A 15326-nucleotide genomic window follows, 5' to 3' on the forward strand; every position below is an offset into this window, starting at 1 on the left:
TTATTTTTTGCTTGCATACATCTTCAAATATGCCGTGGACAATCACAGAAAGTGACCAAATTAGGTTTTATTGTGAACTTTTTTTGTGTGAAATTCGAATATTTTTATTTATCGAATAATTAGAGCAGAACGAATATTCGCATGTTGGACTATCCGTGCACACCGCTAGTTCTTTCACACTTGCTTTGCTTGCCTGGTCTGAACTTGAGCTCGATTAATGCATGCAGTGAAAGAACACACTCTAAATGTGCGAACGCACACTAGCCTAACCTGCTAGACTTGATATGCTCATAATATCAAATGACACATCATTAAAACTACAATTAGGACATTATCGCAGACCATACAAATTGCACACCATTTTACTATTTAGATTTTGATAATGCATGGTGCTCTTATAGATCCACTGGTTAACACTTAAAGCTCTGCATGTTTGCAGGGGAAACACATGGGTCTGAACTCAAAACAACAGTTGTATTGAAATGCTCATTCATTGTCTGTCAGCAGGTGGAGCGTTTGGTAGATCTGTATAACCGCTTCCCCAGTAATGGCCGAACACAAAGCAGCACAGCACTGGACTTCGAACGTGCAGCGCTAGTTTATTCAATGAAATCAGAACGTTAGCCTTTTGAAGTTTAATTGTCACATTCAGCCATATTGAAAAACTGGTCTTTCTGTCCCCAAATGTAAGACCTCTGGAAATCATAAGACTTTCTTGTATCAAATTTAAGGCCTTTAAAAAGTCTTGAATTGCACAACTAAATTTAAGATTTTTTAAGACCCCTTGGAAACCCTGTATTCTGGACCTTGACACTGTTATTTACTTGGAAGTCTATGAGACCATCATAAGCCTCCCAATTTTCATCCAAAATATCTTAAATTGGGTTCTGAAGATGAGAGAAGCTTTTACGGGTTTGGAACAACATGGGGGTAAGTGATTAATGACCAAATTATAGTTTTCTGCATGTTCAAGTGCAGCTAAAACCATTCAACAGCAAGTTCTTTACACTCAGATGGACACATCTGCTCTGATGGATTCAGTGAAGGAGTCATCACAATGATTCAAACCTGTAACTTAAGCATAATCTGGAATTCTAGAATAGGAGTGAACAGGAGGAATACATGGCTTATGAAAATTATCTTTTGAACCCTACTGACTCTGACACATACCTTCTCCAAATCCTCGGCATTGGCCTGATAAATCTGGGTCAAGTACTTCCTGAACTTCAGGAGGAAGTCGGTGCACCTGCCCTGAGTCTCCTCAAGCCCGTTTCCTGCCTCCTCTGACAGCCTCTGATAGATCTGGTGATCAACACGAGTCATGTCAAAGGTTGTCAGACACAGAGCTAGCTCTTTCAGACGGAGTTGAAGCTCTTACCTTCGCCAGATGCCAGTTAGACGAGAGGCTGTTGAGCTGCTCCAGCTTTGAGATTGCCTCCTCAGTGTTGCCCTCGATGTCAAGGAGTGTGGCGAAGCTTATGATGGCATCTTCCTCATAGACTCGCACCTGAGAAGGCTAACGTCCAAAAGACCATTAGAGACGACGTATCACAGAAAACAAAGAGAGCAGCTAAAGCACTGAAGTAGCGGAGATACCTGTATGTCTTTGCTCTGGAAGTGCATGAACATGGGCTGCAGGGGTTCAGGGATGCTGCGTTTGTGTCGCACCTTCTCCAGCAGGGGGAGCACAACCTTCCAGTAGTGCACACTGCGTCCAGCATACTCCTTCTGATCGTAGAAAGAGTTCCCCCGCTCGGCCTGACACACACACAACACACACACTTACTGCTGGCCTAAGGAAATAACATTAAAGGTGCAGAATGTAAGATCGACAGCTAGTGGCTGAAATGGGTATTGCAGTCCAAATTCAAAATATTGGAGAGCGCAGTTTCTCACGCTTCCTCCTCCTCAGATTGACTCTCATGTGGGTTTGCCAGACTGAGGACACATGAGCCTTGCATTGTAATCTGATGAGTTGACTTACTGTGTTTTAATGTTACTCTGCTCATAGATCATTGTGAAGTATGGAATATTGCAGCTACCGTATTTTTCAGACTATAAGTCGCACCTGAGTATAAGTCGCATCAGTCCAAAAATACGCCATGACGAGGAAAAAAACTTATATAAGTCGCACTGGACTATAAGTCGCATTTATTTAGAACCAAGAGAAAGCATTACCGTCTCCAGTGTAGACTACAGGAGCAGCATAGAGCGCCCTCTCGCGGCTGGAGACGGTAATGTTTTCTATTGGTTCATGTCAAATTAATTTTGATAAATAAGTCACACCTGACTATAAGTCATAGGACCAGCCAAACTATGAAAAAGGTGCGACTTATAGTCCGGAAAATACAGTAGCTGTTGAAACGGTTATTGCAATCTTGACCTGGAATCCCGAAACGCACATTTCAGAGTAGAACTACTGGCTATAGCAATGTTTTTCAGAGAAACAGCTAAGTAAAAACAGCATGTTTTCTTAAATATCTAAAAAAATATGTTACTTGGCTTAAGAAGAGTCAAAAACTTACACAAGAGAAGTCTTGATTTCAGGAAAATTTGTGAGTTCTCGTTAGGGCTTCATGGTAAATCACATGCTATTGATTGATTGATTATGAACATGATATTGCATAATTGGTCACCAAAGTACAGCTCTGTGTAATAAAACGTCTCTATCTGAAAGCATGTGATGGAGATTTACTGCCAATCACAGAACCAGCTTTACTGACAAGATGAACATGACTATCACGTGATTTACCGTGCAGCCCTAGTTCTTCATTTAATCAACTCACTTCGTTCTGTTCAATGTCTCAATTCTTCATTTTACATCTGCAGTAAGTGTTTCTTGATTTAAGGATGCTTAAATATTTGTATTGGAAAACAAGACAAAACTAATGATAAAGGAGTGCATGTAAACTTAATTTGTGGAGGGCAAATAAAGACTTTTTAAAGAAAGGGAAACTGTAGCAGGGACTGCTAGTAAAACTATGAATCATGTGAGAAAAACGTGTGAAAGCAATGGGAAAGTGTCCATCTGATTGTGCCAGCAGACTGCATGAGCTGAAGCTGTGATGGGTGTCAGAAATGAAGTGTATGCGTCAGGTGAGGACGTACCGCGTCAGTCAGGTGTTTAGCCCAGTGTATGAGCAGAGCCGGCTGAAGGCCGTGTTTCTCTCCGGCACGCAGCGTACCCAGACCGTGCTGCACAACCAGACGCAGTTTAGCAGACGTCCCGGGCCTGAGAGACACACACTGCAGTCAGAACACATGACGTCTCACACACACACAGCTGGAGGAGTCACTCACTGCGCTCTCTTGTGGATCAGGCTGTAGACGGCGTCCCACCACTCTCTCTGTCTGTCAGACGACAGCAGCTTCATGATGTGCAGCGGCAGACAGCGAGGCTCGAGCGGCTGAGAGCAGGACGTCATCTTCACCCGCTCCTGCAGCTGTGTCTGACTGCAGAACACCACGCCGCTCACGAACACCTGCAACAAACACATGACAGAGATCCACATCACAGCCTAGACCTGTGTCCTCTGTGTCCTCATGCAGTCAGATGTAGAGACTTCACCTGCTCTCACTCGCTCAGCTGGGCTTTAAATGACACTTAATATCAGTAATATTATCAACTTAACTGCACTGACACTCTCAAAGGAGAATAAACTAATTACATTAAGCTGAAAGACGACACTGTCTTCACAGCAGAATTTCAAAGTGTCCTGTTTGATTACACTTGCAGCACATTACTTTCCTGCTTCTCTATGAAGCTGCTTTGAAAAAATCTGTACCGTATACAGTAGGTCTGTGCAATTACTCTAAATACGGTTTCAATTTCAACCTCCGACTATTAAGAAAATACAATTCTTTCGCTCTTTCGCTCCTCCATAAAAGCCCAATTTCACGTGCAAATCAGTAAAATGATGTAACATGACTGGCAAAATGGGATGTGCTTGATTCATTCAGATGTATTAGATTTATGTTTTGAGAAGCGCAAGAGAACTTGTGCAGTTCCTAGGGAGAGTTTCTGTCCATGCACTCAGAGACAGAACATGGACATGTCAAGACAATCGTTAGCTCAAAGTGCGTGCCTAAACTCCAGTCAAATACGCAAAATAGTCAAAATGTGGGGTTTCGGGATCATTCATAAACCCTCGTCGGTTATGTAATGAATCAACATAAAGAGTTGAGAATGACAATGACAACACGTGTGTAACAGTAAATTAAATCTGTGCGATACTTACAGTGACAGCAGGCTAATATTCCTGCTACCGACTGTGCACTTCATATTAAATCAGTCAAGTAAATCAGTCTTGTCTTTCTGATTCTCTTTTTATTCCATTGTATTTCTCCTTTTTTATTACTGACAGTTTAATCATTGTCAATATTTTTAGTTATTGTACTAATATTAGCTATTGATACTTCTATAATGTCCCCCAACCCTAAAATGTAGATGTCATGCCAACTACGGCTGTGCAATTAACCAAAAAAATGTTTCGATTTTGATTTTGACCTCCAACAATTATGAAAATGCAATCATCGAGATAAAATGATTATTATGACCCCTTTTGCAGCGCTGCACTTATGTTCCCCCATAAAAGCTAAATTTCCTGTGTAAATCAGTAAAATCATGTAACGTGACATTTGCAAAATGTGATCTGCTTGATTTATCGAAGTATATCTATTCATGTTTTTAACCTGCACACTGAACTCTCCGTGTTTGCACGTGTCAGTGTTTATGAATAGATTAAATGAAATGGAACAAATTTAATCTTGACAAACTATAAATTAAAATAAAATTATAAATTAAACAAATAACTATGTATCATTATAAAGATCTAAGCCCCAAGCATCGACGACGGATCGCTGTATCAATAGAAAGCTTATAAAGACTGTATTTGATACATTTGTGTAAGCAGTGGACATAAAACATGAGCAATGGAAACGCAGTGCAAGGCGATTCATCTGCGATAATGAACGTGATATTGGTCACGGTTCTGTTTATTATATGCCACTCCATTTGAAAGCAGGTGAATCAGGGAACCAGCTTTACTGACGAAATGCGTGTGAAAAAAAAAGAAAGCTTGCTGTTAATTCCTCAGCCCATCCAAGATGCAGGTGATGGTTTTCTTCAGTAGAACAGTAAAAAAGATTTTTATCTGAAACTCCTTGGTGATTCATGAAATGCTACATCGATGGCTACCGGCACTTTGAGAGTCAAAACATGCATTTCCAACAACTTCCTCTGTGGAAGACACTAAAGCAATGAACGCACCTCCAGGTCCAGCAGGCAGATGGATTCCGGTGCGTTGGTGTCCAGTTTTGAGGTCTCGAGCGTGAGGCGAGGGAAGAGCTGCTTGAGCCAGTCCTGCAGACTCACGCTTTGACCCATTAGCCCCCACTGCAGGCCGAGCCACACCAGCTGCTGCAGATCACCCGCGTGCAGCATCACCGCTCCTGTGACACACACACACTGCATCAGAATCTGCTGCAGACCCAACACACTCACTCACGCTCCGGTCTGACACTCACCACTGTCCCACTTGGCCAGATCAGCGGCTTTGGGCGCGTGTACACTGAGTACATGGATGTCATCATTACAGATGAAGGAGAGCTGCTCCTGTGTCTGTGCACCGAACAGCTGATCAAACAGATGACCCGGGCCACTCCGGTTCCCGAACGACTCCACCACATCCTTCAGCAGCTGCTCCACGTCCTGGCTCAGGTTCAGCAGCATGTGACCCGCCTGACTCTGACGATCACAGGCCAGCAGCTCCAGAGGCTCATGGGACACCTGCTCACTCTTCAGGCTCCTGGCTTTGGGTCTGGGAGCCTGAGGGAGAAGAGGATGAAAGCCTGTAAGGAGGAGGATCTCAGGGCACGAGGTCATGAGGAAGAGGAAGCAGCGTACCTGATAAGATATGAGATAACAGAGAGCAGCCAGATCCAGCACGGTCCTCCACTGCTGCGCCCCGTCCTGGGCTCTCTTCAGCAGCAGTGTCCCGGCGTACAGGTACAGGTGCGCCCTCATCTCCGTGAACACCTCCGCCAGCTCATCCGTCCTGTTTGTGGCCGTGTTCTTCAGATCCTGCATGGCACAGTCAAAACTGCACCGCAACAAAGACAACGACAACCGTGAGCGACACCAACATTAACATGACATCCAGTGACGCCTTCATGATATTAATATCATTGTTCCAGTCAATGACTTCAGTCCTCCCAAACTAGTTTCAACATGCCATTCATTTCCACGTAGAGTAAGTGTAATTGTGCCGTGCTAGCGGTCAGTGATGTGTGTGTGTGTGTGTGTACCTCCAGACGGCAGCGGTGCTCTCCTCACAGTCCTTCAGTGTCAGTGTCAGTCTCACTCGGCTGCATTGAGCCAGCAGCAGCTCTTTGTGAAACTTGCGTGACGCCTGTTCGTTCGACGACACACTCGGCTGACAGAGGTGCTCCTGAAATACAGCAGAGAGAAGCGCTACGGATTACACAGATCAGAAGAGTCAGATTATCAGGAACATTACCTCCCATGAGTCACTGAAACCGTTCATGATGAACAAACATGAAAAAACAAAACGACATTCTCACTCCAAGAGCATTTACAGAAAAAAGACTAAACCACATGGTTTATGGTTAGATGTCTCCACAAACTTTTTGAAGCCCCAACACTGTGCTTTAATGGAGTTTGAAAGGAGGAACAGATATCAAACACCATGATATGTTTTGGGTGAAGTATTACTTTAAAGATGAAGGAGGTAAAAGCGACGGTGCTGTACCTGCAGGGTGCTGACCAACAGCTGGTACCACTCCAGACAGTGTCTCAGGATGCCTGTCTTCTCCACGGCGAGGCAGTGTTTGACGGCGTCCTCGAGCCGGCCCTCTGCGCTGTAGAGCTGCACCAGCTTCTGGTTGATATAGGTGTCGGTGGGCCGCAGCTTCAGCTCCGCCTGCAGCAGCTCGTACAGCTGGTTAGAGCCACTCTGAGCACTCAGAAGCTTCTCCTGTGGCAGAGAGTACATGTGAGACAATGCACAGCAGATGTGTGCAGTTCTTTAGCTCACACTCACCCTCAGATTGAAGACGGCCGGGTGTCCTGGCAGAAGCCTGGCCGCTTTCTCCACCCAGAACTCGGCTCGACTGTCGTGCTGGGGTTTACTGCACAGTAGCTCAGCCACCTTCAGAACCAGATCGTGCTGAGCTAGATTCAGATCCACCGAGCGCTGAGAGTCAAACAAACATCATTACATAAAGTACACACATCTCACTCAGACTTCAACACTGCACTGGAAGGTGAATGATACATTTGACAACAGGGTACAACAACACTGAAAACAGAGGAAGTGACCGAAACAGCCCTATGATTTATGCATGATCATATTAAACTCAAAAGCTCAAGAGTGTGTTGAAGAGCATGCAATAGGAGAACATGTGAGAGTCTAACCTTGTAACATCCCACAGCTTTGTCTGTTTCTCCGTCACGCTCAAACAGCTGCCCGAGGAACTTGTGTGCTTTAGGATCCTTGGGCTGGACGGTCAGATACTCTGAGACATGTCTGCCATTGAAGTGTGTGTGAGAGAGAGAAACATCAGCTCATCCGAGAGGAAACAGACATCAGACAGAGAAGAAGAGCACAGAAACCAGCCTACCTTTTAGCCAGCTCATACTCCTTAGCCTCAAAGTATAGCTTAGCAAACAGAAATCCCTTGAGTGGCCTCTGCAGAAACACAAACTGAGGGTCAGACCGAAGGACCACAGCAGCTACATCACACCAGATCAATCTGAGGCTGGAGTCCAGCCATTCGGGAGTTGTTTGAGAAATACAATACACTTACACATACAAATACTGGTGAATCCTTTCCTTTGGAATTCAATACAACAATATTAATGCGTATGAAAACAGTGTGGTGTATCATTGGTTGGGCTACAGAGCTGAGAGAATGAGCTTCTTCAGCAAGAAGATTTCTGAGCCAAGTGGATTATAAATGCAGCTTCCAAACGAATAAAAAAAATGAATAATATTTTTTATATATTTGATGCAATCACAGCGGTGTGATTAGATCGTTCAGTGCACAGCATCAGCTGCTAAATCCAGATCTGTGTTCGTTGGCTGGCGCTGAGCCAGAGACAGAAGCGTTCGTACAACGCTTCATGATAACCAATCAGAAACGATTCTGCTGCGCTTATGAATGCAACGGCCAATCATAATGTAAAGTGCTTCAGTGATTTTAATGGGAGTTTTTGAGAACTCTGGCTAGACTGAATGAAAATTTTCTTTGATAATGTAAATGTTCTTTACTCTCTGTAAAATGAAAGTGTTAAAATAAGTAACTTACAATATTGTTATTAAAATCGACATTAAATGCAAATTCAGTCATATTAAAAATATTTAATGGCATGATATGGCACTTAAGTAAAAAGTCGAGTTTTTCTGAGTAATTAATAGATTACACTACTTTGCCCATCACCATATATTGATCAAAAAACAATCTATAAAGGTGAAAAATAGGGGTGCCGAAAATGGCATTATCAGGTTTCGGGCCGAAATAAAAAATCCAGCCGAAAATGTCAACCGAAAATGAATGTCAACCTTGCCCCTCCCATCCGTGCGCTAGCGCTTGGGTTTCACTCACGGTCGAGCTGTTTGCACACGTCTGCAAAGATTAAGCATGTCAGCGGTATGGAAGTATTTTAAAGTTTCAGATGAGCACAACAAACTTGCAATATGTAACGTTTGTTCTGCAAAAGTCTCAAGAGGGGGTACGGTGTAGAGCTTAAGATCTTTTGCCCGATGGGACCCGACGGGTTCGGCTTAATTTAGATCATCTTACGCGGGCTCGGGCTTGCGCTCCGGTTTGCGAGGTAACGAGTGGTCATGTGATGCGTTTCGATTAGCGCGAGAAAGATGCGAAAATGTTTGCTGAATAGGTGTAACGGAGGCTTGCCTCTGGCAATTACGTTTTGGTTGCACCAGCAACTAAAGCAAAGTCTGAGGTGTGGAAAAGTTTGGACCATGTTTATAATAAGAATAATGAGTGAATAATGACGCAGCATCAGTGAGCGCAGGAACGCGCTGAAGCCATATACAGTGGATTCAATCATTTTCCTCCACAAAAACATGTAGGATTAGCCTAATCGCTGTGATTAAAGGTTTTTCAAATGATAATTAAATTGAGTCTTATTCCAACTTCCAAGTGGTCTAGTCTACGTTATGTTAAAACATGTATAAATGACTCATTCTTGACAAAGGCAAAAGAGGTGTGTGTGTGCGCACATTTAAATAACGTCTGGCTGTAAACGGGTTTGGGCTTTTAAACAGCTGTCAATCAAAATGTACTTGACAGGCTCGGGCCGAAACCTGTCGGGCCTAACTTTTAAGGCCCGATTACAGCTCTAGTACGGTGCCAAAGAACTTTTCGACAACAGGTTTGATACACCACCTGAAAACAGTGAGGAGAAATTTGATGGAATTCATTGCCTTAGATGACCAGCCGTTTTCTGTGGTGGAGGACATTGGCTTTCGAAGGCTCATACAACATATTGAGCCACGTTATACACTGCCAAGCAGACGCTATTTTGCAGAAACAAGTCTACCAGCAATGTATGACCGAGTTGCAAAACACGTTCATGAGCTCATGTCCACAGACAGACAGACAAACTCTAAGGCAGGGAACATGTTAAAGGCTATGGAGGACAGGGGACTGAACAGCATACCATGCATGGCACACACTGTGAATGAAGGATTGCCGAGTCAGCGCAGCATTTCTGAAATAACAGCAATCGGGAGAAAGATTGTGGGACACTTTAAACATTCTCCGCTTGCTTATTCCCGACTGCAAGATTTGCAAATACACTTTGGGATGCCACCCAAACGTCTCCAGCAAGATGTAGCTACTCGCTGGAATAGTACGTACTACATGTAGCAAAGTAACTTGAGCAGAAGCGGTCATAGCTGCCTATATGACAGATTACGATCTGCCCGCTACTCTGAGTGCACACCAGTGGATGCTAATGGAAAACAGTGTCTCACCAAGGAAATAAGCCTCGGCTGCAGAGGTTATTCCTGAAGCGTCTGCTGGGAAAAGAGGTGGAAACAGATCATGGTGTAAAAACAGCTAAAAAGACTCTTTTGGAGGCTGTTAACAAGCGCTTTCGAGACACCGAGTCCAACCCTCTCTACTGTATCGCAACTATACTAGACCCGCGCTTTAAAGAACATGACTTCGACAAAGAGAAAAAGCAGCAGGTGCGTGAAATGACAAAAACAGCTGATGGAGATTGAAACATCTGGTGAAGGAAGAGACTCGACGGGGAGTGCACCGCAAACGGTGCCCGAGAAAACGGTCACGTACAAGTGAGGAGGCGTACACTCCCTCACTTTCTGAGATGTGTGACGAAATTATTACAGGAAAGCACCCCAATTCGTAGCGGAGTTGAAACAAGCGTAGCCGCACAACAAATAGAGATGTATCTAGCTGAACAACCCATTGCCAGAAGTGACAATCCTCTGCAAACAAAGACCGCTTTCCATTGCTTGCTCAGATTGCACGCAGGTATTCATCTGCCCCAAGCACCAGCAGACAGTGAGAGACTATTCAGTGCAGCATCTCATGTTCCTAATGAGAAGAGGAACCGTCTTGTCAAAAAGCTGAGCAACTTTTGTTCTTAAAGAGAAACCTGACACGTTTCCTTAAATAAACAGCAGTCAAATTCTCTGTTTGTATAGTTACATTAAAATGTGCGTAGCACTGCACAACTGTGTTTCCTAAGGCTACATAGGCTTAAATGTTGTTTACAGTTTGAGTTTGGATGAAGCTCTATTGCTGTTTTCACACTGTTGTTTTGCACAGAAATGTAAAATGCAAGTCAATAATTGTTTACATGCAGCAACAGAATAGAGGCCCACTGCCATTCTGTGATTTTTGTGTGCAGTTATTCAGATAATTGGGAAAAAAAATTTCCCAACAAATGTTAAACTATTTTATTCAATGGAAGAAAACTTGAAGAATAATATTATTTATTTATGTTAAAAAATATTTTAGGTTTTGTTATGTAACTGTAAGTGTTAATAAAAGTTTGATGATTATTCTAATGGTTTGTGATTTTTCATTTCAGATCCATTAAAAATTAAGCAAAACATTTTTAAAATAAGCCATTTTCTGCTTCAGTTTCGGTTTTCCGCGAAGTGCATCCTAAACTTTCGGTTTGGGCCCAGAATTTTCATTTCGGTGCATCACTAGTGAAAAACGCGTTTACTTACACATATGTGAGAATCGTGATATTTCCTTATATATTAAGCATGTTTGGAATTGTTTTGAATGAAAAGGAAAAATAAATAAATAAAACATAAGCCTATGTCACATGAAAACCTTGACTTATATTGCCATCAACAACTGCATCCATCGACGCTGTCATGTTTCTCAATAATTTAATCTAAAAATGTAATACTCGTAATCATGACTTTGTGATGGCGTTCATGTGCATTAACTCGTAAATACGACATGAGTGCTCTGTTGTTCGGTGTTCACTTTCTCCTAAATTATATTTTTATTAAATATTTATTTATTTGAGGAAAATACGTTGTCATCTGAAGTTTATGTAAGTTTGTTACAAATTTATTTTTAACCCAAATGATTAAAATCAATTGATTTTAAATGTCTTAAAATGTATTAAAATAAATACATTACACCGTCGTTTATAAGCCCCTGCTCTCCGAGATAAACACAGATCACGACCAGGCAAGTCCTAACACTTCATCACAGCACTGATACAGACAGATAATAATAACACAGATGTGCAGATCAAGCTAAAGTTACAGACGGTGTCGTTTGTGTCCCTCAGGTCACTAAAGTGTCAGTGTTCCTGTCTCAGTTTGAATGTAGTGTCCGTTACTCTGACAGCATTAGGCCCGTGACGCCCTTCTTACCGTTTTCTGTGATGGAGACGCGCTCTGGACTGAAGAGATGTAGCGCTCCACATCTGCTTTACTCCGTCTCATGACTGCTGTAGCAAACTCTTCTCAAACTCTGCTTTAGAAGTTGATCATTGAAGCGCGGATCACCGGCTCCTGCACGCGCGAATTCCGCACGATCGCGCAAAATGGCGGAACATCCGCTCTGTTCTTCTTCTTCTGCTGCTGCTCACGGTGCTTGTCACGTGCGCGCCCCCGCCTCCGCCGCCTGCTGGCCTGGAGCGAACATACACTAGACGCCTCAACTCTCCACAATCTCGCATCCGGACAGAAGAAAACATACCTGACTCGTCTTATTACGTTTAAACTTATATTTTAGCTTATATCATAAACTCAATTGTGTTATGCGCACAATATGTACAGTGAGCACTTTGACATGTCTCAGACTGTCAGGATTAGTGATGGAGCTAAAGCATCTCACTATAATTTCACTATCATTACTTATTTACAAAGAGTAAGTTTATCATCACTTGATTATAAGCTGTTCTCAGAGACAGGTCTATACTTCCACAGACTAATGTTGTGTTTGTTCTAGTTAAACCCAGAGCAGGTCTGAATGAATGGACATAATCACCCTGCTCATAATCAAACCACTATCTGTGTGTGTGTACATGTATATATTATACTTAAGGAGCTTCTTAATTAAACACAATTTGGAATTCATGTCCACATTTCTTAGTGTTGTGTCATTAGTTGCGTCTTACTTAGTTTAATAATTATTACAAATACTATTATAAAAATTTGACATATCATTTTTTTTGTAATTTATTATTAATTTATTCTTCATTATTGTCTACTCCGTATTATTCCACCCTTGATATTACATATTCGTCTTGGTATTATTCATCTATTGTTATTTATTTATTTATTTATTAAGGTATTATACATACAATTTGGTGCTATTATAAATCTATTACTGTAACAAGCTGCCACATGCTGAAGCAAGTTTCCATCATTTTTCGTGAAAACTGTTCAAGCGCAGCTTTTGAAATTCTTTAAAAAGAAGACAATTCTTGATTGGAATTCTAACAGCTCAGGTGTGTGATCGCCAAACTCTTCTAAATATGTGGTCATCAATGGTAGATCATAATATTCCACCACCCTGGGCTGATATTCCACAGAATGTATTGTCCACATCAGTCCTCTCAGCTGGTCCTTCTGACCGAAGGTCCCGAAGACACTGGACGAAGCGGAGCAGAAGGGCCTGGATTCAGGTAAAGCTGAGGTTCATCTGAAAACGGGGTTGGTCACTTCAGTTGAGCTCAGCCCCGGTATATTCAGCCCATCTGTGGAATGAGCTTTCCTTCGCTATGGCTGACAATGTCAGATCCTCTTCTCTTCATCCCATATTCCCTGGTACATTTGTGGAGAGTGTTTTCCCGCCGGTGAGTCAAGTCTTCGCATGCGGCGGATCAAGTCCCCGTCAACTCCACACGCTTTGCCTCAGGATGTCACTGGTAAATGCTCGTTCAATTACTAAAACGTTTGTTCTGAATGATATTGTTAAAACCAAGGAGGCTGAAACCTGGCAGAGAAATATGAAAAATGCTCCCCTTAAAGTAATTTGCCCAAATGATTATCCATTTATCAGTCTGCCTATACTTTCAAGTCCGTGGTGGAGGACTTGCAGCCGTCTTCAGAAAACATTTTTTTCTGCTGGATGGTAAATGTTGTGTCTTATTTCTCTTCCGAATTGCAAGTGATTCAAGTTGGTCGAACAGATCCCTTTTATTGTATTGTAATTTATCGTACTCCTGGCCTAAACAGCTCCTTCTTAGATGATTTTACTATTCTAAAGCTAGAATTCACTAGAATTGTGATTGTTAGTGACTTTAACTTTCTTATTGATGATATTTCTGATAAATTTGCAACCGATTTTAATTAAATATTTGTAGCGGTTACAGGACTTCTGCATCAGCTAACAGTTAAGTGTTCCCGTGTGTTCAGCTCTCATCTTGCTGGGTTATATATTTTCCAAAAATTCTCATATTAGAACAACCATAAATGTCAAAATATGCATTCTGTAACAATAAATTGATTATTTATGCAAATGTTCACTGTTTCAATGTCTTTCTTGTGAATACACAGCATTTCAATGAAGATCTGTCCATCAGCCAATTGCTGTGTCACGTTACTCTGGGATTCCCTTCGATTCAACTGTATCAAAAACAAATATGTTCAAATATGACATTCTCTGAATGTTTTACCCATTTTAGATTAACCACATGCATTGCCCAAGTAAACATTCAGAGGAACTGATATAAGAACATATTCAAACATCTTCACCTTCAGTAACCAATATCACAAGGCCTAAATATTCTTCAATAGCGGGTGAACATCGCAAATTCATTTCAGTATTAAACATGGAAAACTTTATCAAAACGAATCGAATTCCAACAGTTGATATACACTAACATGTGATCTTTCAACATCCATAGTCAAGTCAAGTCAAGTCACCTTTTTTTATATAGAGCTTTAAACAAAATACATTGCGTCAAAGGAACTGAACAACATTCATTAGGAAAACAGTGTGTCAATAATGCAAAATGGTAGTTAAAGGCGGTTCATCATTGAATTCAGTGATGTCATCTCTGTTCAGTTAAATAGTGTCTGTGCATTTATTTGCAATCAAGTCAATGATATTGCTGTAGATGAAGTGACCCCAACTAAGCAAGCCAGAGGCGACAGCGGCAAGGAACCGAAACTCCATCGGTGACAGAATGGAAAAAAAAACCTTGGGAGAAACCAGGCGAAACCCTCTGATCTGGACACAGACTGGATCTGGTGGCTACAGTGACCTCGGAATAAGAGAGAAACAGACTAATATTAGCGTAGATGCCATTCTTCTAATGATGTAGCAAGTACATAGGGTGTTATGTGAAGTGTTTCCGGTTCTGGTTTACCTAATTAATGCAGCCTAAAAATCCTTTAACGTATTTGGATATTAAAAGCATATTAGTGTGTTATGTGTAATACAGGTTAAAGAGATGGGTCTTTAATCTAGATTTAAACTGCAAGAGTATGTCTGCCTCCCGAACAATGTTAGGTAGGTTATTCCAGAGTTTAGGTGCCAAATTGGAAAAGGATCTGCCGCCTGAAGTTGATTTTGATATTCTAGGTATTATCTAATTGCCTGAGTTTTGAGAACGTAGCGGACGTAGAGGATTATAATGTAAAAGGAGTTCATTCAAATACTGAGGTGCTAAACCATTCAGGGCTTTATAAGTAATAAGCAATATTTTTAAATCTATACGATGTTTGATAGGGAGCCAGTGAAGTGTTGACAGGACCGGGCTAATATGGTCATACTTCCTGGTTCTAGTAAGAACTCTTGCTGCTGCATTTTGGACTAGCTGTAGTTTG

The 15326-nt window shown here is 41.9% G+C and overlaps 1 protein-coding gene across 5 annotated transcripts in view; it reads right to left on the reverse strand.

Moving 5' to 3' along the window:
- The window catches only part of ranbp2 (RAN binding protein 2), a 213404-nt gene that overhangs the window by 36048 nt on the left and 162030 nt on the right, over window positions 1-15326 (reverse strand). For 4 of the 5 annotated variants that reach the window (XM_059547032.1, XM_059547031.1, XM_059547030.1 and 1 more), the window contains exons 1-14: window positions 11919-12107; window positions 7642-7709; window positions 7436-7547; window positions 7062-7214; window positions 6771-6995; window positions 6307-6449; window positions 5906-6101; window positions 5527-5827; window positions 5270-5451; window positions 3301-3482; window positions 3109-3232; window positions 1597-1758; window positions 1379-1516; window positions 1171-1302 (exon numbers count right to left, since the gene is read on the reverse strand). The exons of the other annotated variant lie outside the window; for it this stretch is intronic. In XM_059547032.1, coding sequence (XP_059403015.1) covers window positions 1171-1302; window positions 1379-1516; window positions 1597-1758; window positions 3109-3232; window positions 3301-3482; window positions 5270-5451; window positions 5527-5827; window positions 5906-6101; window positions 6307-6449; window positions 6771-6995; window positions 7062-7214; window positions 7436-7547; window positions 7642-7709; window positions 11919-11990 — 2190 coding nt within the window. In that variant the 5' untranslated portion in view covers window positions 11991-12107. Of the gene's footprint in view, window positions 1-1170; window positions 1303-1378; window positions 1517-1596; window positions 1759-3108; window positions 3233-3300; window positions 3483-5269; window positions 5452-5526; window positions 5828-5905; window positions 6102-6306; window positions 6450-6770; window positions 6996-7061; window positions 7215-7435; window positions 7548-7641; window positions 7710-11918; window positions 12108-15326 lie in introns of those variants that run through there. 5 annotated transcript variants of the gene reach the window in all.

This window comes from Carassius carassius, unplaced genomic scaffold, assembly GCF_963082965.1.
Source record: "Carassius carassius unplaced genomic scaffold, fCarCar2.1 SCAFFOLD_58, whole genome shotgun sequence".
Taxonomy (NCBI): Eukaryota; Metazoa; Chordata; class Actinopteri; order Cypriniformes; family Cyprinidae; genus Carassius; species Carassius carassius.